Source organism: Acartia tonsa, chromosome 11, assembly GCF_053477335.1.
Source record: "Acartia tonsa isolate MP-2025a chromosome 11, ASM5347733v1, whole genome shotgun sequence".
NCBI classification, from domain to species: domain Eukaryota; kingdom Metazoa; phylum Arthropoda; class Copepoda; order Calanoida; family Acartiidae; genus Acartia; species Acartia tonsa.
Genome location: NC_137270.1, coordinates 27,946,562 through 27,968,593, shown reverse-complemented (window position 1 = coordinate 27,968,593; position 22,032 = coordinate 27,946,562). Strand labels below are relative to the sequence as shown.

General features: G+C 32.2%; 2 protein-coding genes across 13 annotated transcripts in view; both read right to left on the bottom strand.

Moving 5' to 3' along the window:
* Positions 1–9,261, bottom strand: part of tst (superkiller complex helicase subunit twister) — an 18,127-nt gene extending 8,866 nt beyond the window's left edge. The window contains exons 1-14 of the mRNA XM_080177743.1: positions 9,134–9,261; positions 8,752–8,859; positions 8,160–8,254; positions 7,859–7,926; positions 7,018–7,101; positions 6,545–6,697; positions 6,121–6,261; positions 5,829–5,918; positions 5,432–5,499; positions 4,714–4,884; positions 3,803–3,891; positions 3,498–3,558; positions 3,106–3,239; positions 2,664–2,737 (exon numbers count right to left, since the gene is read on the bottom strand). Of these exons, the coding sequence (XP_080033869.1) occupies positions 2,664–2,737; positions 3,106–3,239; positions 3,498–3,558; positions 3,803–3,891; positions 4,714–4,884; positions 5,432–5,499; positions 5,829–5,918; positions 6,121–6,261; positions 6,545–6,697; positions 7,018–7,101; positions 7,859–7,926; positions 8,160–8,254; positions 8,752–8,859; positions 9,134–9,202 (1,405 nt within the window). The 5' untranslated portion in view covers positions 9,203–9,261. The remainder of the gene's footprint in view (positions 1–2,663; positions 2,738–3,105; positions 3,240–3,497; positions 3,559–3,802; positions 3,892–4,713; positions 4,885–5,431; positions 5,500–5,828; positions 5,919–6,120; positions 6,262–6,544; positions 6,698–7,017; positions 7,102–7,858; positions 7,927–8,159; positions 8,255–8,751; positions 8,860–9,133) is intronic.
* Positions 9,238–22,032, bottom strand: LOC145332718 (speckle-type POZ protein B-like). Of its 12 annotated transcripts, none has more exons than XR_013884280.1 (16): positions 21,883–22,032; positions 21,145–21,226; positions 20,206–20,284; positions 18,792–18,898; positions 17,923–18,025; positions 16,311–16,394; positions 15,545–15,645; positions 15,154–15,229; positions 14,248–14,316; positions 13,553–13,617; positions 13,005–13,074; positions 12,391–12,504; positions 11,185–11,335; positions 10,301–10,498; positions 10,073–10,165; positions 9,238–9,813 (listed from the first exon to the last, which is right to left on the bottom strand). XR_013884280.1 is itself a non-coding variant. In XM_080177754.1 (15 exons), exons 1-14 carry the CDS (start codon positions 21,950–21,952, stop codon positions 10,341–10,343), a joined length of 1,329 nt encoding a protein of 442 aa, XP_080033880.1. In that variant the 5' UTR covers positions 21,953–22,032; the 3' UTR covers positions 9,238–9,723; positions 10,309–10,340. The 12 variants fall into 12 exon arrangements, 5 of the variants coding, with proteins under 5 accessions (XP_080033880.1, XP_080033881.1, XP_080033883.1 ...); XR_013884281.1 differs by having other exon boundaries at positions 10,073–10,142; XR_013884282.1 differs by having other exon boundaries at positions 10,309–10,498.

Here is a 22,032-nt window from a genome sequence, read left to right as displayed (position 1 = left end):
GTAAAAAAATACTAATACTGAAAAAAATCGGCGAAGCTTTCATTTTAATCTACATATCTCCAGGGATCTCAAAGGATAAGACAATGGGCGATAAATAAATATACATCCCATAGGAAACAAAATTAACCTTTCTGCCTATCAAAATTATTGGTTGAAAAAATTTAACACTACTAGATTCAAAAACCAACTAATAGAAATTTAACTAAAGTTCCAATAGTTTTTTAGCTAACAAATAAGAAAACAAGCTTTCAAAACTTCGGGTGCTATATATACAGTCCAATGTCCTCTTTCTCCCTGAAATAATCTCACAATATGTGTGTGTGTGTGTGTGTTTGTATCTATATACCATGTGTGTTGACTTAAGTAAAGTAATGTCAGATTTCAATATCATACAGAGCACATGAAGTTTTTCTTTGGCGGATCAAAAAAAAAATTCAATGAAGTAAAATATTATTATTTAGGTCATAAGTACAAACATTTTGTGCTAAATACTAAGTTACATATAGTAGGTACTTAAATACTATGCCTGTTATTAATATACCTACTCGAAATTCATTAAACATTCAAGCAACAAAGAAAGAAAAACTATGTCTGTATGTTTTTTAAATCCGCCAAAATATGTTTATTTGATTGTGTGTGACACGCAACGCAAGATGAATGCTGTTGTGAACAGCTGATTTCAGGTCGTGCCGCGCCAACCCGGTCAGCTGTAAGGACAATATCCCATTTACTTTTAGTGCGCATAGTAACCCAACCTCCCAATATACCCGGCATATTTGAAACATCAACAAAATAAGGGTCAAAGCTCCAAGATTAGAACTATGACTTAACCAATGGCATTAAAGAAAGGGAGGGGGGAGTGCAATGGTTTCATAGGATTTCGAATTTACCTATCAATTTAGCCCCTAATTTAAATATACAAACATTGACGTCATTTTGTATTATCCCTTGCGTTGCAACTTTCCTGTTTTTATACTGTTATTAATATTACTAATCTATCGTAGGTATTTTTTTCTAATTTTGAAGGGGTAAAATGAGGTATTTCAAAGTTTGAGAGGTAACCACTCCCTTTATCCCCACCCTTGGAAGTCTATGAAGCAGAAAGTGTAATTTTGTTTGCCTTCATTGGGGATGTATATCAATTTATCGTCCATTTTCTTATCGTTTTACTTTTAAGATCCCTGAGTATCAGCTCGTTGAAAAAACTATATTAATACTATACTATGTTTGTTATTTATTGCTTGTATTTTTAAATATTTAACAAATATCAAGCCAGAAACTTTGACCTCAAGACACATATATGCGGCAGACAAAAAGCATACTCACAAACACACACACATGCATGCAAGCATACATAGAATTGTGATAACATAAAAACGCATACTACATGAAATACATTTCAAGATAACAGACACTCACTCTCTCATATAAGTTAAAAACACGGATACGGGATAGGTAAATCAAAGATAAAATAAGCTTTTCAAATCCTGAAAGTGCAACAACAGAAAACCCAAAGGTTTAAGAAGCGTTCTATTTTAATAAGTACAGCTGTAAAAGAAGATTTATATCTAAGAAATTTTTTTAAAAAGTTGAAAAAATTGCTGCATCAATTTTTTTCTCTTTTTTCTTTCCCTGATTCTCTTTTATAGATTGAAAGGAAGCACGAAGTAGAAGAATGAACTGTACACATATACATTCACACATAGCTACACAAGCATAATGTAAAAAGCACATTTTTAAGGAAGGAAACATGTCCAGTGGCGTGCACAGGGTTTGCCAGGGGCACCAAATATTTTTTGACACTCTCTTAAACAAAAATCGATGGTGCTGTGAGCTTTAGAGGGCTGGACACCTAGGGCAGTGTATCATCCACTCTTTATAATTTTTCCAGGAGACTGGCCTACACCCCCCTTCTGCACGCCTCTAAAAACAACTTTAACGGTGAAATTAAAGGATTAAACTACAAAAAAAACTTGTATACAACTAGATACCTAATTTATAAGTTGCAATATGAAAAGTATCGAAAGAAAAAAATACTATGTAATAAACGTAAAAAACTTCAATTTGAAAGAGTTAATGAATGTCCATATTTTCTTTGCTTTAACGTTTCTGTCTGAGAAGTTTACCTCACAAATGAGTATTAGTCTTAACTGAATTATTAGAAAATTAACAGGGATCTTAAAAGATAAGACATTGGATAAAATTAAATGTACGTACATTCCCAAAAATAATACCTAAAACAAAACCCTTCTGCAGAATATTTTTTTATAGTTACAGCAAAGGGGGTGGGGGGGGGGGGGGGTTAAAATGTAGTGACTCTACACATGACATACCAGCAATTTTATTTTGGGCACTAATTGAGTGAAATCTTTTTGGTTGTGTCACTAATTACCCAAACTTTTCGTATCTTTCGGCGGGACCGTTTGGGTAATTAGTGACACAACCAAATAGATTTCACTCAATTATCTGTAAAACTAAGGGAGTAGCGCCCAAAATAAAATTGCTGGTATGTCGTGTGCAGAGTCACCACATTTGACACCCCCCCCCCTCTTTTGATGAAACCAATCAAGATTTAATAATATAAAACTTTGGTTACCGGTGGAATTTTACAGTCCAATGTCCCCATCCCCCTCACTCCCTGAAAATAACTAAGTTTTGATTACCTGTATACAAGAAGTGTTCCAGAGGGACAGGTCTCTTAGAGGTAGAGATAACCCAAATCTTTTTTCTTTTTGTCCTGAAAATATAAATAATTTAAATGAGTGTAGTTTGTGAATAATAACATACCTATTGATGATGACATAATCTCTTTATAAGTAAGTTACATATTTCCAGCAAAATGTTGAAAACTACTCTACGTTTTCTTATTCATTGGCTTAATAACCTTGGGGACTTCTATAAATTTTGATTGATTGGCTCATTGATTTGAATGTTTAAGCGTTTCCATTTTTCAATGAAAAATTTACAATCATAAGATTAAAACCAGTTTTGTTAGCCCGTGCCTTCGGTATCTCGAGGACAAAACTGGTTTTAATCTTATAATTGTACGTTTTATATCCGCGGAAAGTTGACTATAATACGATGCGATAAATAACTATTCCACACCTGCCAACCCAATCAGCAAACTCGAGAGTATTAGGAACTGTAGCGGACAACATGATAACATTAACATGTTCAGGTAGAAGGATAAGTACTTCCTCCCATACAACTCCTCTCTCTGGGTCGTTGATATAGTGAACCTACAAATATTTACAAGATTAAAAGTATATCTTAATGAATTTTTTTAAAATTCTCATTTACATGAAAATTTCTCTCTTCGCAAAAGAAGAAAGTTGATAGAAATTAAACTTTTTGCCAACTGATCATATTTTGAGAGAATAATTTTGAGACGTATTCCCGTATGTGCGATTATAAAAAATTGCGATACTTTGTCATATACACATACGATTCACAAAGCTGATTATATAAAAGATTCGTTACAAAAAAAGAATATTTACCTCGTCAAAGATAACCCATTCAAGATCTCTGATAATATCACTTCCATTATACAACAAAGATCTAAAAGACACAAAAATATTCAAAAACAAAAATATTTTGCAAATATTCCTATAAAATTAGAATTGGTAATTGTAATTGTAATCTACATATGGGGTAATTTTGGGTATCATCATTGGGTTTGTACAGCAATTTAACGTCAATTGTCCTTTTAGATCCTTGGGTTAAATTAAAATGATCATTTATTAGTTCTACAAAGAATTCATGATTTGCCATAAACAACTATACAAACAATTAAAAGACCCACCTAAGAATTTCAGTGGTCATAATGAGGCAGGTAGCCGCAGGATTTATTTGAATATCTCCAGTCACCAAGCCAACATCATTAAAAGTATCCTAAAAACAATAAAGTTAATAAAAAAAAGGTATATTATAAGATAAGAAAATGGACGATAAACAAATAAATTTGCACCTTAGATTAAAATTATTGATTGGAAATTCGGACACTCAATAACCAACCAAGCGAAATTCAATAAAAGTAAAAAAGTTTAAGTTTTTGTGCCAACAAATAGGATAAAGTAGTTATAAAACTTTGGGTACTAGTACAATTTATATTCGAAAGTTTCCTCCCTTCCTGATTAAAGGGGGGTTTTTTTAATGCAACCATCTCGTAATCAATGTATAAATGGCACTTAAAATTCGAATTTTGATCTGAAATTTTGCATGAGTAATTCTTGGTAGGTCTATTTTCCCTAAATCGAACAAAAAGTAACAGCTAGCGGCTCAGCCGTTTAGCCGTTTTTTTTGGCTATTTTTAGGGCAAATCTGTCATAAATTACGTAGAAATCAACTTTTTGAAACATATTTTTGCTTTAAATCATGTGAAATGATACAAAAAAAACATTTTTTAGATTTCTAATACCAGCAACTACCGGCTAGAACCGTTTGAAAACGTTTTGGAGGGGAAAAAAAGCATTATGTGGAGAGAGGTTTCGTGATGGATTTCCCTTGAAAATACCCAACAAATGGATACACGGCTGAACCGCCAGCCGTTAGCCGCTACTTTTCCAACTTTTTGTTCGATTTAGGGAAAATAGACCTACCAAGGATTACTCATGCAACATTTCAGATCAAAATTCGAATTCTAAGTGCCATTTATACATGGATTACGAGATGGTTGCATTAAACCCCCCCCCCCCCTTGTGTAATACTCTTTACCTTAAAATCTCTAAACTTCTGGTTGGACAAGGCTTTAATTGGAGATGTATAAATGGTCCTTGTCATATGCTTCTGGCTCAATGCTATGGCATATTCAGCAACAACAGTTTTACCAGCTGATGTATGCGCTGCTACAAACACAGATTCTCCTTGTTCCAACTTCAACACAGCCTAAATGTTTTTAAAAGATTTTTAAAATCTTGCTTTAAAGATTTTTTTATTGAAATGTGAAAATAATTTTTTTTGTAGCAAAGCTACTCTACATTTCACTTTGTCTGCACGTCAGTTAGTAATGCTTTCAGGGAAGGGATTTTTCAGAAAGACAGCTAAAATTTTTGGTGATAATTCCCAGTACCAAAATTATACATACTCTCTCTTTTTTTATGACAACTGAACATCTGCTCTTAGGCACTTCATCCATATTTATTTGTTGCTTCGCTACATATGAATGTTGTCATCCTAGTTTTTACAAATAGCTAACTATTTGACATTAAAAGTTCACAAAGATGGCAAATAATAGATATTTCTCGCATCGATTAACTGATTTCCGCGGACAAAAAATGTTACTGTACAATTATAAGATTAAACCAGTTTTTATATTCGTAAAAAACTGGATATAATAAGATGCTAGACGTAGTTTTTCAATATAACTGAGAATCGGTTTTAATCCATCTGATATTAATCGGTTTCGAAATGGTAACGGGGAAAATGTTTCTACCTGTTTTTGGAAGGTATCAAGTTCAAAGGGAAACTGGAAGGCCATTTGCGGTAACTGCTGATGAAAATCTAGAAAATTCAAAGTGTCAAAACTTGTGAATTTCAATAATATTTCTGACGATTTTTGAATCTCTCTTCCATAACTAACTTATAAACAAGATTAGTTGTTATGAAAACTTCTGTCTTTTTTATATGAAAATAGATAACTGTCCTATTATGCACAGAAATACACCCATACATCCTACCAGCTTTTCACTAAGACATCTGCAAAATAATGCCAAATGGAGACCATTGCTTTAGAGTCCTATTGGCCAATGCCATACAATTGAATAATAAGCATGAATTAGTGGAATATGTAGGTAAAAATCATGGAAACCTTTACTTTGTTTTAATCCTACCTGGAATTTTAGCTTCTGAGTCCAGCATTTCAGCCCATTGAGTTGATCTCTTCTGGGGAATATTATCAACACCTTCAGTTTTAATAACTCCTAAATAAATGAAAATAAACTTCAGTGATATGTTTCTATATAGGCAAAATTCTTTTCAAGACAAGACATCGGTTCAGAAATAATTTAATCTAAAACTATCCCATAAGCTACAAAAATCTCAACAAAAATACTAGGTATGTATAATGAGATTAAAAAAAAACATTGTCAACTATTGTATCATTATTTTAGTAACATTTCTTACCAAAGTTAGAAGAGACATCGTCCAGGTTTAAACCTCCAGCCTCATCAGATTGTGCCTGCCACAAATTAGCGGCAGCGTTCGCGGTTTTGTTAGGATTATCTTCAGCATTTGCAAGTCCCCAGTCTCCAAGAATGTCATTTTCTAAAATATACATGTAAATGAAATGCAAAAAGCTAACTGTAGTAAGAGGTCAGCTAAAAATTTTGGAAATTGGAATGAAAACTATGTTAGGGTTGCATAAAATATTAATTTCGTGCATTCGTATTCTGCGTTCGTTCGTTATTCTGTTTAAAATCCCAATCAAAGTTTATTACAAGTCCTCATTGTTTTTTCTGAATGATAAATGAACGCATTCATAAAACTTTGAAGACCCTCATATTTCACAGTCCAATGACCTCTCCCTCCCTGCAAATGCAAAACTAACCTGAATTTAAAACAGACGCCAAGTTAAGTGTTGTAGATGATAAATCAACTTTATGTTGGCCATCATTGTGCGCAGTTAATTCATTTACAGCATTATCTGTGTTTTCAGTGGCAGCTTGGGCTTCTTTACTGAAATCCATTCCTCGATCAAATCCTAAACAGAATATATTAATATATTATTGCGCCCCTAGCATCTAGGAAAGAGGGTGCAGTAAATAGTCAAAAACCACCCGAAGACTCATTTAAATATGAAAAGAAGGCGCAAAGCATTATGGGACCTATTATCATATGGAACGTCCATAAAATAGGAAACACAAAAGGCTAAGTGATATCTATCGGGCAAACAAAAAAAATTGCTTCTTTATTTCTATTGGATTGATTTTCCCGTTTTCCCTTTGATTACTTGATTACCTCTGATAATATTTGTCTATCTTTAAAGCCTTAAATTTTCTATTGCATTAAAATGTCTTATACCTGGAGGAACAGTTAACAGGTTTTCTGGACTGAAATCCAGGCTTGATTCGACGTCAGGTATTATCAACTCTGGCTCTGTGAAACCTAAACAAACATAATGTCAGAATTCTATATAGGTAGGCCACAGTAGTGAAGCTTCTCTATAAATAGGGTTGCATTAAACTACTAACAAAGACAATGGCTCAATGTTGTCAACAACTGCAAACACACATTTTGATTTTTGATCACGATCACTTGACATAATAATGTTCATTTATATTTTATTCAAAGAACTTTCCTAAGGAATCTAAATACTATTTCCTGAACTAATTTAACCAAAACATAATTGCTTCCTATGAAGAAAAGTTAATTAAGGAAGAGAGGGCACGTACAATGTACGTACGTACATACATTGGACTGCAAAGAGAGGGGTAGGTTTCGGGTAAAATCCGTAAAGGTTATGTGTTATAAGTTAAAATCAGTAGTAGAACGATAAAAATTTATGTTAACTTTTTTTTTTTTAACCTTTTGTCAATAGTTCTTTTCAATAAGAAATACACATTACACATATTTAGTGAATATTATCGTTCTACTACTATTTTTAAGCCTTAAAACACACACCTTTACGGATTCTACCAGAAACCTACCCCTCTCTTTTAATAGGACCCAAAGTTTTACAGATTAGTTAATTTTGATTAGTTTGTGCAAACTAGCAATGTCCAAACTTTCTAAGCAACAATTTTAATAATACAGAAGGCGTAATTTTACTCCCAATTATTAGTGATGTACATCAATTTATCGTCCATTGCTTTATACCTTAATTTCCCTGAATTATTCAAATATATTTTATTAGTATTTTTACCTCCAGGCCAAAATGGATAATTCATGGAGGTTCCTCTGGTGCCCTCTTCTGGAGGACCTGGAGCTCGCCTCAACAACAACAAACACAAATGAAATAAAAATGACTTTCTCGTATTCATTCGAATCCGGTGGATAGGAACCAGTTCTCATCCATACGAAAAAACTATGTCTAGCAAATAATGCACCAATACGATGCGAGAAATAACTATTTTCTTGTGTCCAATAAGATTTGTGAAAAAATACCGTATTATGGTCCATTAATTGCCCTTACACTTAAGAGCCCTGATAAATAAAAGAAATACCTGAGAGAAGTAGAATTCTTAGCAGTGGATCCAGCATCCTTAATTTTTACTTCACGTAGCCCAGAGATTTTACCAGTACAAGGATCTCTATCCACCTTTAAAAATATGTTTTTAATAACTAAAATTTATATTCAAACATTTTTATTCTAAAATTGTTTAATAATTTTTAAAGATTAAAAATTTACAAGACAAGTTTTACTATTAGAAATTTCATTAGTAAAGTATTATTTTTAACAGAAATAGTTTTGTCAGGAAATTATTAGAGATTCGAACCATTCTCCCTACCTATAGCTAGATAGAAGATGAGACTAAAGTTATGCAGGGAGGGAACATTGGACTATAAATGACACTGTAATCGAAGTTTTGTAACTCTTTCCATTCTGTTGCCTAAAAACTTTTGAGTAGCTACTTTAATTAAATCTTTATTGGTTAAACAAATAATTTTAATCTACAAAAGGGGTCACTTAAAACACTTTGGTATGTACATTGTATTTATTGTCTTTTCCCTAGGATGGCTCAGACATTTCTTATTTAACGAGGTCTTCATTAAATAATGTAGAGTACATGAACAAGCATCAGTAGAAATAAATACCTGTAAAGTTGTATCTAGAGGGGCAGTAGGAAACTGTAGAAGATTTAAAGGATTTGGTTCCCTCAGCCAAAACTCTTGAGATCTTTCATAATCGTGGACGGGAAGAACCTAAAAATATATAAATTGTTGTCCTAAATATCTTATCATTCTAATATGAAAGTAACAAGATCTATGTCTGCCAGTCTGTACCGAAGGATTTCGTTAACCGCTGAGCCGATATAGATTTTTTTTCTGGTGCTTTACCTCAAAAAGCTTGGTCGTGCATTTTATTTTAAAATAATTGGGAGGTAATTATCGTGTACTTTCACCCTCAAAAAAAGAAAAAACCCATAGAAAAAAAATAACCCTCTCCCACAGCCATTAAAAAACAAAAAAGACTGACCTCTGGATGCAAAAGATAAGACTCCAGCTGAGAGGCCAAATCCTCCAGTAATGGAGGCAGTGTCTCCATTTTCAATTTAAAAAAACTACTCTTTCTATAACTTATTCTGAAATTACAAACATAACTTACAATATCACAGATTTACATAAATTTATCTTTAAAATTCATCTTTAAACCAAAACTTATTAGTCGGAAATAAATTTTTGTTTTGTTTCAAAATATCACAGAAATTTTCTTTAGTTAAAGTAAGTTTTAAATTGGTGAGAAATGTAATTTATGAAAAAAGGCCAAAAAGGGTTGAATTTCTAAGGCAACTAACTCTATTGAGATTCAAAATACATATATTGTAATGAAATGAACTTGATGTAACTACGTACTGAAAAATACATTATTCTTAAAATCTTCAACAAGCCCCAAAAAATATCCAAAAGATTTAAAATTGAACAGATTGAATAATAAAATATCAAAACTGAAAATATAGAATAATGTATTTTTTTTTTAAATAAAAAAAACAATATTTTTAAATTGGAGCTCGATTATAATCAAAATTTCTTTGTTAATCTTATACCTATACATCTGACAAATTTTAACTAGAAATATAATCATCACGTTATTATGATATACAATATACATATCATGTTTATAATTAGGTACGTTTCTTAAAATAAAGGGTAGCAACTCTAAAAGTAGGAAATGCCCATAATTCGCCCATCATAGAAGAATAAAGAAAATAATTTTGAAAGGAAGGTGATATATCTTAAAATGAAGGCTACGCCCCTGAGGCCTCTAGGGACACTTGAATTTGATCCCTCTATATTGTGAAGAAGAACCGAATTGGTTCACAAGATCCTTCTACTTTTATAAAAAAAATTTCCGAAAATTATCAGAATTAGATTTGGTATTGCTGTAGTCTGCTGTTTTTAGTATAAGCTGCGCTACTTTAGGGCATAACTGTTTACATAAATTTAATGGTTATTCAAAAAAAATCTACGACATTAATGTACATACACTACAGTGAAAGGTATCTCAGCTCTGAAAACAATTTGGAAAAAAATATCCAGTTTTACTTTAAACGGACAAAACCCGATTGTAATTCGTTAAGAAAAAACACGCGTTACGGAAATAATTGAACTAAATGCTCAAACTCTATAATAATATTCTCAGAACCTCAATACCTGTTACTTTAGAAATACAATATCAACTTTCATCAATGCTTTCTGCGCCTTTTAGCCACCGGGGCGCCATCCACCTCACTCAGTTCAATCCAACTGCGTTTTGACTGCGGGTTGGCGGAGGCAACACCCTCCAGAAGTTCTGTCAGCAGGAGAGGGTAGTTGCGCAATTCTTCTTTCCATCCGCTTGAACCTGCAATTATAGACAAGCATTAAATTTCTAAATCTGTGAATCTATTGTATGTCAATTTCATACCAACGCCTAATTTCTATGTTATTTTATATTCTTAATTTGTGACTGAGATCTCATATATTTTAAAGTAGTAAGGCTTATTTTTTTAAAAGCAAAGAATATCCAAATTCGGAGAAATCTTGACCAATAGGGTTGGGCTTTTAAAGAAAGTCCTATTAATGCAATGAAATGGGTTTGGCTCTATTTAAAACACAACTTCTAAAATGCAAAGCTTTTAAAAGCTAGAACAATGCGGCTAGACCCAACAACATTAAACTTACAAGAGTAACATAGAACATATTTAAAACAATGTTTTGAATGTAGTTCGAGAAGGTAACAACTAAGATTATTGGGTCCCTCCAATGCCAATCCATCCCTGACAATACTACAGCGTAGTGGATGGACACCAGAGATAGGGGACAAAGGACTGTTTATTTCACTAGTCAACTAAGTTTTATAATAATTTTCATATTCATTGGCTTTACAACTTTTGGAAATTCAGTGAATTTTGATTGGTTGGTTCATTAAGTTGAGTATTTTAACGTTTCAAACACTAATTTAATCTACAGAAGGGGTAATCTCTTTAGATCCCTGGTAATTGACTGTCCAATGTCTTGACAAAACAACATTACTCTGAACAAACTTACTTGTAAGTATGCAGCTATTTTCCAGAATAAAATCCATAGCTGCGTCCTTCAGCGAGCTATCCGCATGTGTGTCCGCACAAATTAGGGTTTGTACGCAATTATTGCGGGTCAGCTTACGCTTCAGATAGTTAGAACAATGGGCCATCAAATCCTGAAGAAAAAAAAAACATCTAGGATAGTATACCTAAATAACATGTAAAACAAACATCTAGGATAGTATACCTAAATGACATGTAAAACAAACATCTAGGATAGTATACCTAAATAACATGTAAAACAAACATCTAGGATAGTATACCTTAATGACATGTAAAACAAACATCTAGGATAGTATACCTAAATAACATGTAAAACAAACATCTAGGATAGTATACCTAAATGACATGTAAAACAAACATCTAGGATAGTATACCTAAACAACATGTAAAACAAACATCTAGGATAGTATACCTAAATGACATGTAAAACAAACATCTAGGATAGTATACCTAAATAACATGTAAAACAAACATCTAGGATAGTATACCTAAATGACATGTAAAACAAACATCTAGGATAGTATACCTAAATAACATGTAAAACAAACATCTAGGATAGTATACCTAAATGACATGTAAAACAAACATCTAGGATAATATACCTAAATAACATGTAAAACAAACATCAAGGATAGTATACCTAAATAACATGTCAAAAAACAAAGCTTGACAGAGGGAGCCAAGCCTACTAAGATTTATTTACTAAATATGCCTTAAATGTTTTAAAAGAGGATAATCAACATGGTGTTTCATTTGCAGAATAAGTTCTTGTTGATAGATTCAAGTCAATCATTGACAATTTGATTTTAAACATAGTTTGGCATTAAGAAGAAAACAAGTAAACTTTTTTTTTCAATATGGCTTCGAAACCAATTAATATCCATTGGAAAAGAACCGGTTATAAGCCATAATGAAAACTCGGTCCTCGGGCCTAACAAAACTGGAATTAATCTTATACTTTATAATTCTACTATCCCTGGAAAGCAAACAAAAATACGATGCGATAAATTAATAATAAAAATAAAATTTTAGTTGCTAAAGCTTAACATTGATAGAAAACAAGTTAAACTTTTTCCCAATAAAAACATTTTACAGAAATGCAAATCTACATAAAAAGCCGCAATTTTGTACAATCTGCAGCCGTATAAAAGTAAAAGACTCTTCTTACCCTGATATTGTATTTATCGGCCGCCTCAAAAAGTGGCAGGGATATCTTGTCGTTTGATATTTTCCCAGTATAAATAAACTCGAGCAAAACATAACAGGTGGCTTTATCCATTTCCTAAAAAACTTGAATAATAAATACCTACTTAACTAATAAAATACTTAAAGCATTCCTTTAAATATGTCAAAAAGATAATAGATCTACTAAAAATTTAATTAAGTTGTCACGGTAACATATCCTATCATATAAAGTAGCAAGTTTTTATATTGTCTGGGACTCAATAACTACTGAATAGGTTTAGTCATCTATTTCAGGTAAGCTTCATAGGTGTTTTGATGGTATTAAGCTATTTTATTTTCATATGTTAAGTTTTAAGGAATGGTTTAAGATATTTTTGTAATCCCTTTATATATATAGATACTAGGGCATAGCCGATAAATATCAAAATTCAAACTAAAAAAAATGCCGAAAATAGCTACCCATTACTTCTAACACAGCATAAAAATTAAACAAAATATTTCTATTTTTTAAAGATTCGATGAAAATTCAGATATGTCAAATTGTGAGATGACAGTCGTATAGAATCGTCTTAAAAGAGGTCTTTAGGTATTATTTACCTGAATTTGAATGACTTTAGAAAATTTCTCCTTCATGGGTGTGTTAAACATGGCTAGAAAATAAAGCGACCTAAAAATAATTAATAGCTTTTATAATGAGAGCCTCTATGTCAAATTCGGGTAGGTCTATTGCGTCTAAGATATAAAAAATTATAATAGTATTTTATTGGATCATGATTTAGAAGTTTAGTCACAAATCCTTTTAAAAAGAATGGCAATCCAAGTTTCACAAAGTTTTACTTGGTTTCTCATTAGAGTGTTAAAATATTGGCAATTCATCCGAAACAAATTAAGATTATTTCTCCTTCTAAAAATAATCACAGATTTTCAAAGTATCTGCCGAATTCTTTATTTGTCACTAGTGGTGTATATTCTGCATGCGATCCCCTGCTTATAAATACAAATAAAAAAAAAAAGATTTTTTTAATCCTTGGAGGAAAATACTAGTGGGAGGGGGGAAATGATTATTTTGCAGCCGGGGAAATAAATTTATCTTGTGCAAAATATACCCGTTTGTCACTTGATCAAAATCTAAAGCTCATATATACCTGGATGACAGTATGGACGAATGGCATGGAATAGTTCCATCGCTACAGTTGATCACAACATCTGATTTAAAATATGTAAAAATTAAAGTTAGATGACTATGCAAACTTAATCTTTTTAAGAAATCTAAATAACTACCTAGCCGCACCCCTTTTTAAATTAAAGATTCCTTCCCCCAAAATAGTTTTAAAAAACTTTCCCTGGACCTATAAGGTACACTGTGAAGGAAAAACCATATCGGTTCAGGAATCAGCGGCAGGGGTGTATATTCTGCATGGGATCCCCGGCTAAGGGGGGGGGAAAAAAAATAAAAAATAAGTGGTTGGAGGGAAAAAAAATATAAAAATTAAGAAAACTGAAAACATTTTTTCCATTTCCCCCCCCTCTTTGGAGAAAAAAACTAAAAAAATGTGTGGTATGAGGGATAAAATAAATAAAATATAGAGTTCTTTAAATATTTTTTCATTTTCCCCCTACTTGAAGAGAAAAAACAATGGGGGAAAAAAAATAAAAAAATTTGTAGCCGGGGAAAAAAAATAAATCTTATGCAGAATATACACCCCTGATCAGCGGTTAGCGAGATCCTTCGCTACAGTCAAAAAAAGCTTAGGTACTACTTTATATAATAGGATATGATGTTTAAAATATTTTAAAATTGTAAAATTCTGGAATTTAATTTCTTTTTCTACATTCCTGAGAAAAAATCTTCAGCATTGTAAAGCATTTTCTTCATATCACAATTGTACGATGTATTCTCCAAGTTATCCTAAAAAAAGTAAATTGTTAGCATGAATGAGTTGCAATTAATAACCAAACAAAGTTATTAAGGGGCGATTTATCTTCGTTAATGATGACGTAAGCAGGGTTGGTAAAAAAACAGATTTTGTTTAAACAGAACAAACCACTTTGATTTTTTTGGTTTAAACCAGTTTTTTTTAAGAATATCCAAATTATAGCATTCTAATTTAGTAAAAAGTAATTAACTGTATATTTTATATAACTGTTTGTCACTATTTCACTGTGTCTACTGTTGTATGCTATTAGATATAATCTCCAAAGTACAAGATTTAAACTATTAAAAAAATTTTATATCAGGTATTTCGGTTTTTGATACTTATTTACTGTATTATTTACATTATCAAAAGATATAACTGGAAAGATAGGCCTTTGTATAAATATTTTTTAAAAACAATCCCCAACTTAGTTTTTTTTTTTTTTAATGCCAACCCTGGACGTAAGCATATTATATATACCTTATAAGTGAATATTAAAGAGGTTGCACTATTATATTGTATCAGTTACTTAGGATTTCAGATCATATTTGAGAATAGATATCTTTGCATCCTAGCAGTGCAATGTGCACCTGATTTTTGACCAAGGTATTCCACCTAGACTCTTATTTAGCAAATCTGAAATTTTTGCAAGTATGCAATTTTGGCGCGATTTGGGCAGAGACAACGAGCAAATAAAGTAGGCAGGTAGACATTGAAGGGATAGGTAAGTGGCATAAGATTCTTAAAATTCCCGTCCTAATTAAATAAAATTTCCTGTCTTTAATAGGTACCTATCATGAACATATTGAGGAAAAGTTCCAAGTTAATACCTGTATCTCAGATTCCAAATATTCAGCTTGTTGGCTTGTTTGATTAACTGTTATACACTGCTTGATTGTGATCCTGGTAAGGTCATATAATTATTAGATTCTTTTTCAAAAATTAAACAAGAACAATTGTTTATAAGTTAAGCAGTAATAACATAAAAAGTAAATCCCCTTCAACTTACTGTTAGGATTCGTTAATTAGAGTGTATTAACGTAGGACAACTGCCATACCTATCATGTTAAAGAAAAGAAGATGAAATTCTGACCTTGACTTGTAGGCTGTGATTTTAATGAATTAAATGTATACGAAATTAAAATTAAATAAAAAGCATGTATGTATAAAATAATAATTTTAAAAACAAAAAAATTCCAGTAATAATAATATGATTTCCTGCAGGCTAGGGTGAGTCTTCCCTCCTTGAGCAGGGAGCTCCCAGGAAAGAAAAGATCTGTATGCTTCACAAATTTGTTGAATCCAAAGGAATGATTCAAAACCTGAAACAAGAACAAAGATATATTTAAATAGCGCAGCAATAACAAGCTTACAACAATTATGCGGTGGGAACAACAATTTCATGCGTTTCATCTTAGGTATTGAATCTAAACCCGTCAATAATCAAGAAAATTATGGTACGTCGAAGGTAAAATACCAAAAGATCCCAAAAAAAAGTAATAAAATTCATATATGTATAGATTTCTAAAAACAGTTATTAAGAAGTTCAATGAAATTAATATCAAAATGCCACATTTTATCGTGATCAGTATTTATTTCTATCCATTTTTATTAACATCAAAACTTTTTGTAACGCCAACAACAAGCAAAAGGATTTATTTATTGATCCCATAAAATCAAAATGTTATTTTTACATTTTGAAACATCCTACAAAGCTAAAAATTCATACTTATATAATAACATATAGATAAACTAGTAGTATTTTACTGAAATAAAAATCCAGTGGTGTATATTCTGCTTGGGATCCTCGGCTAAAGGGGTGAGAAATAAAAAATATGAGAGGGAAAATGAAAAAATAAAGAGTACTGAATATACTTTTATATATCTTACCTCTCCTTAAGAAAAAATAAGGGGAGGGGTGAAAAAAATATTTTGCAACTGGGGAAAAAAGTCTTGTGCAGAATATAAACCCCTCCAATAATCTCACCTTAAACTCTTTGTCCACCGTCTTAATATTTGTTCTGTTTCCAAGGTTGTCAATAATGCTGAACGCAGCAATGGCTCGGACCTTTAGATTTCAACAGGATGATATCTACTAGGCATTTTCTTTATTTGGTAGTGGCATGTTGACCCTAGGGGCCTCTAGTCTAAGGGCACTTAGAAGAGATTTTAGATTCAAAAAGAAAAGAAAAATGTTTTATACAGGGTGAGTCAAAACTGAGTTTTTCGATTTTCAGAAACACCCAGAAGGAATACAGAAAAAAATAATTATATGTCCTTGTTCTCTGTACAAAAGCACATCAAACTTGTAAAAGGTGTTTTTCATTATCTCTAAAAATGCGGCCTCTATGATAGGTGTATGGTGTCAAAAAATGCCTTGTGTGAAAAATGTTGATCAAGAAAAATTACAATAACTCATCTATTTTGTATAAAAAAAATCTTAAAATTTCAATATTTATTTAGAAAAAAGTCTAAGAAAAGTACTTTAATGAGTTTTAAAGGTGAAATGCTTTTTGGCTCCTCACAAAAGCATTTTTAGAATACTGCAATTTGTCATTTTTTCATATTTATTGATTGTGATTCATGTGGCTTAAAAGAATCTTCTATAATAACGTAGCTTATAGTAAAAAGAAAAAAAAACTTTTTATTTGACAAAAAAATCTCTTAAGATAAAAAAGTTATCAAGGTTTGAATTTTTAAAATAAAAATGCTTTTTAGAAAATCTACCCTATTTAAATGAAGTTATTATGATGGATTATAACACACAAGTATAATTTGTCAAAAGGGGGCGGAGATTTTGGAGATTAAATCCAGTCTTGCACCAAATATAGAGGAAATTCAGGGGGAGGGGGGAGGAATTTAGGTAATATTTCCGGTCATGAGCTGGTTTTCCAGTCATGGGTTATTAAATCTTAACAATCAAAAAAAATGTTTGTTCATCTTTTTAGAATGGTAGACATTTTCTATTATAAATAAATCTACCTAAAAAGTAGAAAATAATGGCCGAAAAAGTCATCACACACACTTTTTGAAATCTTTATGCTCTAAAAAGCGCCGTTGTTTTCAGAGATATTCAAAAATACCTTTTCTAAGTTTAATGTATATTTTTATGGAGAACAAGAACCTATAATTGTTTTTTCCTAATTCCTACTGGTTGTATCAGAAAATCGGAAAACTCAGTTTTTTTCTGACTCACCCTGTACATTTTGGAGATCTTATACAGAAACACGGATCATGGAAAGAAAACGAAGTAGCGGGTTTCGTCGTATTTTTACAGTAGCTTTTGATAGTTTATTTTCTGTTAGGTTTTTAAAGGTAAATGTTAATGATTGCCACGCAGAGTTAGAGCTCCCTCGCAGGTGCCAGAAATATGAAAGATAAAGTGAAAATACGACGAAGCCCGCTACTTCGTTAACTTTCAATGATCCACAAACCCTTAAATATTATAAGGGGGGGTTTTTAAATGCAACCATCTCGTAATCAATGATTAAATGGTACTTAGAATTCGAATTTCGATCTGAAATTTTGCATGGATAATCCTTGGTAGGTCTATTTTCCCTAAATCGAACAAAAAGTTTTAAAGATAATCATCTTTCCTTAGCTGGATCGTTCTGTCCCGAATCTTTGAGAAATATTGTTATAAAGCCTTGATCATCGGGTGTCCGGCCGTTAGGATATATTTTCAATCTCCACACTGTAAATCTAAAAATTTAGATAATGACAGGGAGGTGAAACGTTACACCAAATCAACCAATTAAAGATATTTGCAATATTTATACTAGGGATATATAATAATAAGTATTATCCAGTTAAAAATAAGGGCCATATACATGTAAATAAATGTTAATAAATAAGTAAATGCATGCACATGGAGCTAATTTCAAAGGTTTGTTTTCAATTCTATTGTTGCATCCCAACCTTGTACATGAAACTAATATTTTTAAAAGCGAAGCTTTTCTATAAATGGGGTCGGTCCGTCTGTACGTATCGGATAGCTCTTTTCGTTCATTTAGGCATGTTAAAATTCTCCTATCAATTTCAAACTTTGCATGATGATTACTATAAGAGTTAGAAAGCGAACCAACTCTATATTTATAATCGTTACAAGAAAGTCCGTACATCCATTTTAAACTTGTTTTTTTGTTGTTTTTTAAATCAAATCCTAATTAAATATCCTGTATTTAAGCAGTTTTTCCGCAGATTTACTTACAATTTTGTATTTAAGCAGTTTTTCAGCAGATTTACTTACAATTTTGTTTCGTTCATCTTTTATACATTTATATTCTGATTTTTCAGTTCTGACACTATACTAGTGTTAATATTCGTTTGTCCTACCCTTTCTGAGTTTCGATTTTATGGATGTTGTCATCCTTGTTTTGAAATACTTTAACAAGTGTCAATTTTTTATTTAGCCAGGCAATGATGGAAACGGTTTTGGTCCATTTTACTTAGATTGAAAACCAATTACCTTCTTTTCAACGGAACAACAAACTGCTCGCTGTACATTGTCTTTGTATTCTGGTAGTTTTGGGCCACCTTCTCAAAGTTGTCGATTGTCCAGACATAATCAAAAACCTTAAATAATCACAATCAAATGTCGATTCCGTTTAATTCAACTTTGGTTAGTTGGTAAAAACTAGTAGGTACCTAGTGTCCGAAATTCTTCACAATTTTCATCTTTAGAAAAAGGTTATTTTTGAATATGCAATGTACATCAATTTTGCCATTATATTATCCCTTAAGATCCCTGACAAGCCAAAAGATGTTCACCCTGGCCAACAAACAGGCAAATTTGAATAATATTCAAAGTAATTGCAAAATCAGATTAATAAATATCCAATTTTGTCGGCTGTTTCTAATTTAATGGGTATTCGGAATATGAAAATGAACACCAGAGATGGCATAAAAAAACCCACGTGGTTTAAATCAATTGGTTTAAACCAAAAAAAAACAAGCTTTAAAAAAACAAAAAAACCAAGGTGGGATGGTTTAAATGGTTTTTTTTTAAATATTTATACAAAGGCCTATCTTTCCAGTTATATCTTTTCATAAAGTAAATAATACAGTAAATAAATGTCAGTAGGGGTTGTCAACAAACAGGCAAATTTGAATAATATTCAAAGTAATTGCAGAAACAGATTAATAAATATCCAATTTTGTCGGCTGTTTCTAATTTAATGGGTATTCGGAATATGAAATTGAACACCAGAGATGGCATAAAAAAACCACGTGGTTTAAATCAAGTGGTTTAAACAAAAAAAAAACAAGCTTTAAAAAAACAAAAAAACCAAGGTGGGATGGTTTAAATGGGTTTTTTTAAAAGGGGGAGGTCATTTTCTAGTAAATTCCGTAAAGGTGTGTGTGTTATAAGGCCTAAAAATAGTAGTAGAACGATAAGGTGCTCCCTATTGTTCTATTCAATAGGGAATACAAATATATAGAGCACCTTATCGTTCTACTACTATTTTTAGGCCTTATAACACACACACCTTTACGGAATTTACTAGAAAATGACCTCCCCCTTTATACAAAGGCCTATCTTTCCAGTTATATCTTTTCATAACGTAAATAATACAGTAAATAACTGTCAGTCAGGGTTGTCAAATCGGGCGGGCGCTTTTGGGCGGGCGGTTTTGGGCTGCCCTTCGGGTCCTTTTGAGCAGATTTAGGCACCCCCCGTTTTGGGGGTGAAAAAATAGGGGGGGGGGGGGCAGGCCTATAATTTGGATATTATTAAAAAAAACAAAAAAAAACCTGGTTTTTAACAAAAAAAACAAAAAAATGGTTTAAACCAAAAAAACCAAACTGGTTTGTTCTTTTTAAAAAAAAACTGTTTTTTTTTCCATCTCTGATGAACACTATTAAAAACTTGCTTAGCTCACCTTATCTTCTGACACAGAAGTATGGCACCAACTATCACAATCAATATCGGGACCCGTACTCATCACCTCAGAATTACGCCTGTCAGAAAGTTATAACTTAAAGTGACTTACATAACTTCATAAAACATTTGCTGGTTGTTTATACAAATCTCATATTACAGGTATTAAAAGTATTTTTCTGAAGATTGCAAAAGCCTGAGAGTTCAAGATAAATATAATTGAAGTAAAATCAGTTCTTTAACTATAAAAAAAAGGTACCTATTCATTATTATTAATATATACAATCACAATGCTTACTAGAAAATAAAATATGTTTCCAGGTATTCATTTTAAAGGGGGGGGGGGGGGGCGAAAGTGACACTTTTTGTAACTAAAACTAAAAGTCAACAAAGGAACTCAACTAAAAAAAGAGTTACAGGTCTGAGATTTTGCATGGCAGTTGCTTTATAGGGGTACAATATGGAACTGTGAAGAAACGGCGGCGCAACCGCCGAAAACCGCCGTTTCCCGCTGAAATTTTTTTTGCCTTTTCTCGGCGGTTTTCGGCGGTTGCGCCGCCGTTTTTTCACAGTTCCATTTTGTACCCCTATAAAGCAACTGCCATGCAAAATGTCAGACCTGTAACTTTTTTTTGTTGAGTTCCTTTGACTTTTAGTTTTGGTTTCAAAAAGTGTCACTTTCGCCCCCCCCCCCCCCCCTTATGTTGTTTTCTTCTTTGTAGAGCTTTTGGTTGTATGTAAATATAGTAGGTACTAAATAACGATTCCGGCGGATTCAAGTTGCTGTCAATAATAAGATATAGGTACCTACTGAACGTTTCTGTGTATTCAGTACATAGATTGCAAGCTTTATTTAAGTGTGGTTGATTAGGATAATTGTTTAAAATATCTTAAATGAATAGGCCTCTGTTTTGTAAATTATTTAAGTTAAAATAACTGCCTGCTGCCGTTTCTGACTACTCTCCCATATTGTTGAGAAGGGCCGGCAGCGTAATTGTTCATGGCTGACACTCCTGCCTCAGCTATAACAGCAATATTCAATATCTATACTTCAGCAAGAATCTTTTATATTTGTATCATTTAATAATGATACTCTCACAACTAGGGTTGGCAATGTCTAATTTTTGGACCGGATTCGAATTCTTACAAGAATCCGTCCAAAAATAAAAACGGATTCTCCGCGGATTCCGGATTCTTATTTCTGACGGATTCTAAAAAAATTAAATTAGGGGATACAATTAAAGGGTACTGGGCAGAATCTAAAGCTGTGGTTTTCATATTTTCACAGTAGCTTTTCTTCTATTTCTAGACCCTACAGCGGCCAAAATAACTGTTAAAAATTAAAATAAACTCAAGACGCTAATTTTAGCCTAACAATTAAGAATCCGAATCCGCTATTAAAAAACGGATTCCGGATCTGGATTGCCAACCCTACTCACAACAGAACACAATTACTCAAAATAATTGGATCATTAAAAGAAAACGAAGTAGCGGGTTTCGTCGAATTTTCACAATAGCTTTTATATTATTTCTTGCCCCTGCGGGACAATCATTAACATTTACCTAACCTATAATAACCAATCAAAAACCTCTGTGAAAAAACGACGAACCCCGCTAATTCGTTATCTTTCCATGATCCATTAATCTGCAGTTATTTTGTGGGTTCGGTATTGAATACCTATGTGAGGAGGCAATGGTTCGTTCTCCTCCTGCTCCCCAGCCATTATGCAGTCTGAAAACATGAACATTCAGGAATAGTTATTTCTCGCATCGTATTATTAACAGCTTTCCGTGGATATAGAATGAACAAATATAAGATTAAAACCAG

What these genes read in the sequence shown, in the direction of transcription:
- LOC145332718 (XM_080177754.1), bottom strand. Translation starts at nt 21,952, where the DNA reads ATGTTCATGTTTTCAGACTGCATAATGGCTGGGGAGCAGGAGGAGAAC. An exon ending in GTTGTTCCGTTGAAAAGAAG is followed by an intron (nt 18,026 to 18,791) that starts GTAATTGGTTTT and finishes CTAAATTTTTAG; the next exon opens with ATTTACAGTGTGGAGATTGA. An exon ending in CGGGACAGAACGATCCAGCT is followed by an intron (nt 16,395 to 17,922) that starts AAGGAAAGATGA and finishes TGTTGAAATCTA; the next exon opens with AAGGTCCGAGCCATTGCTGC.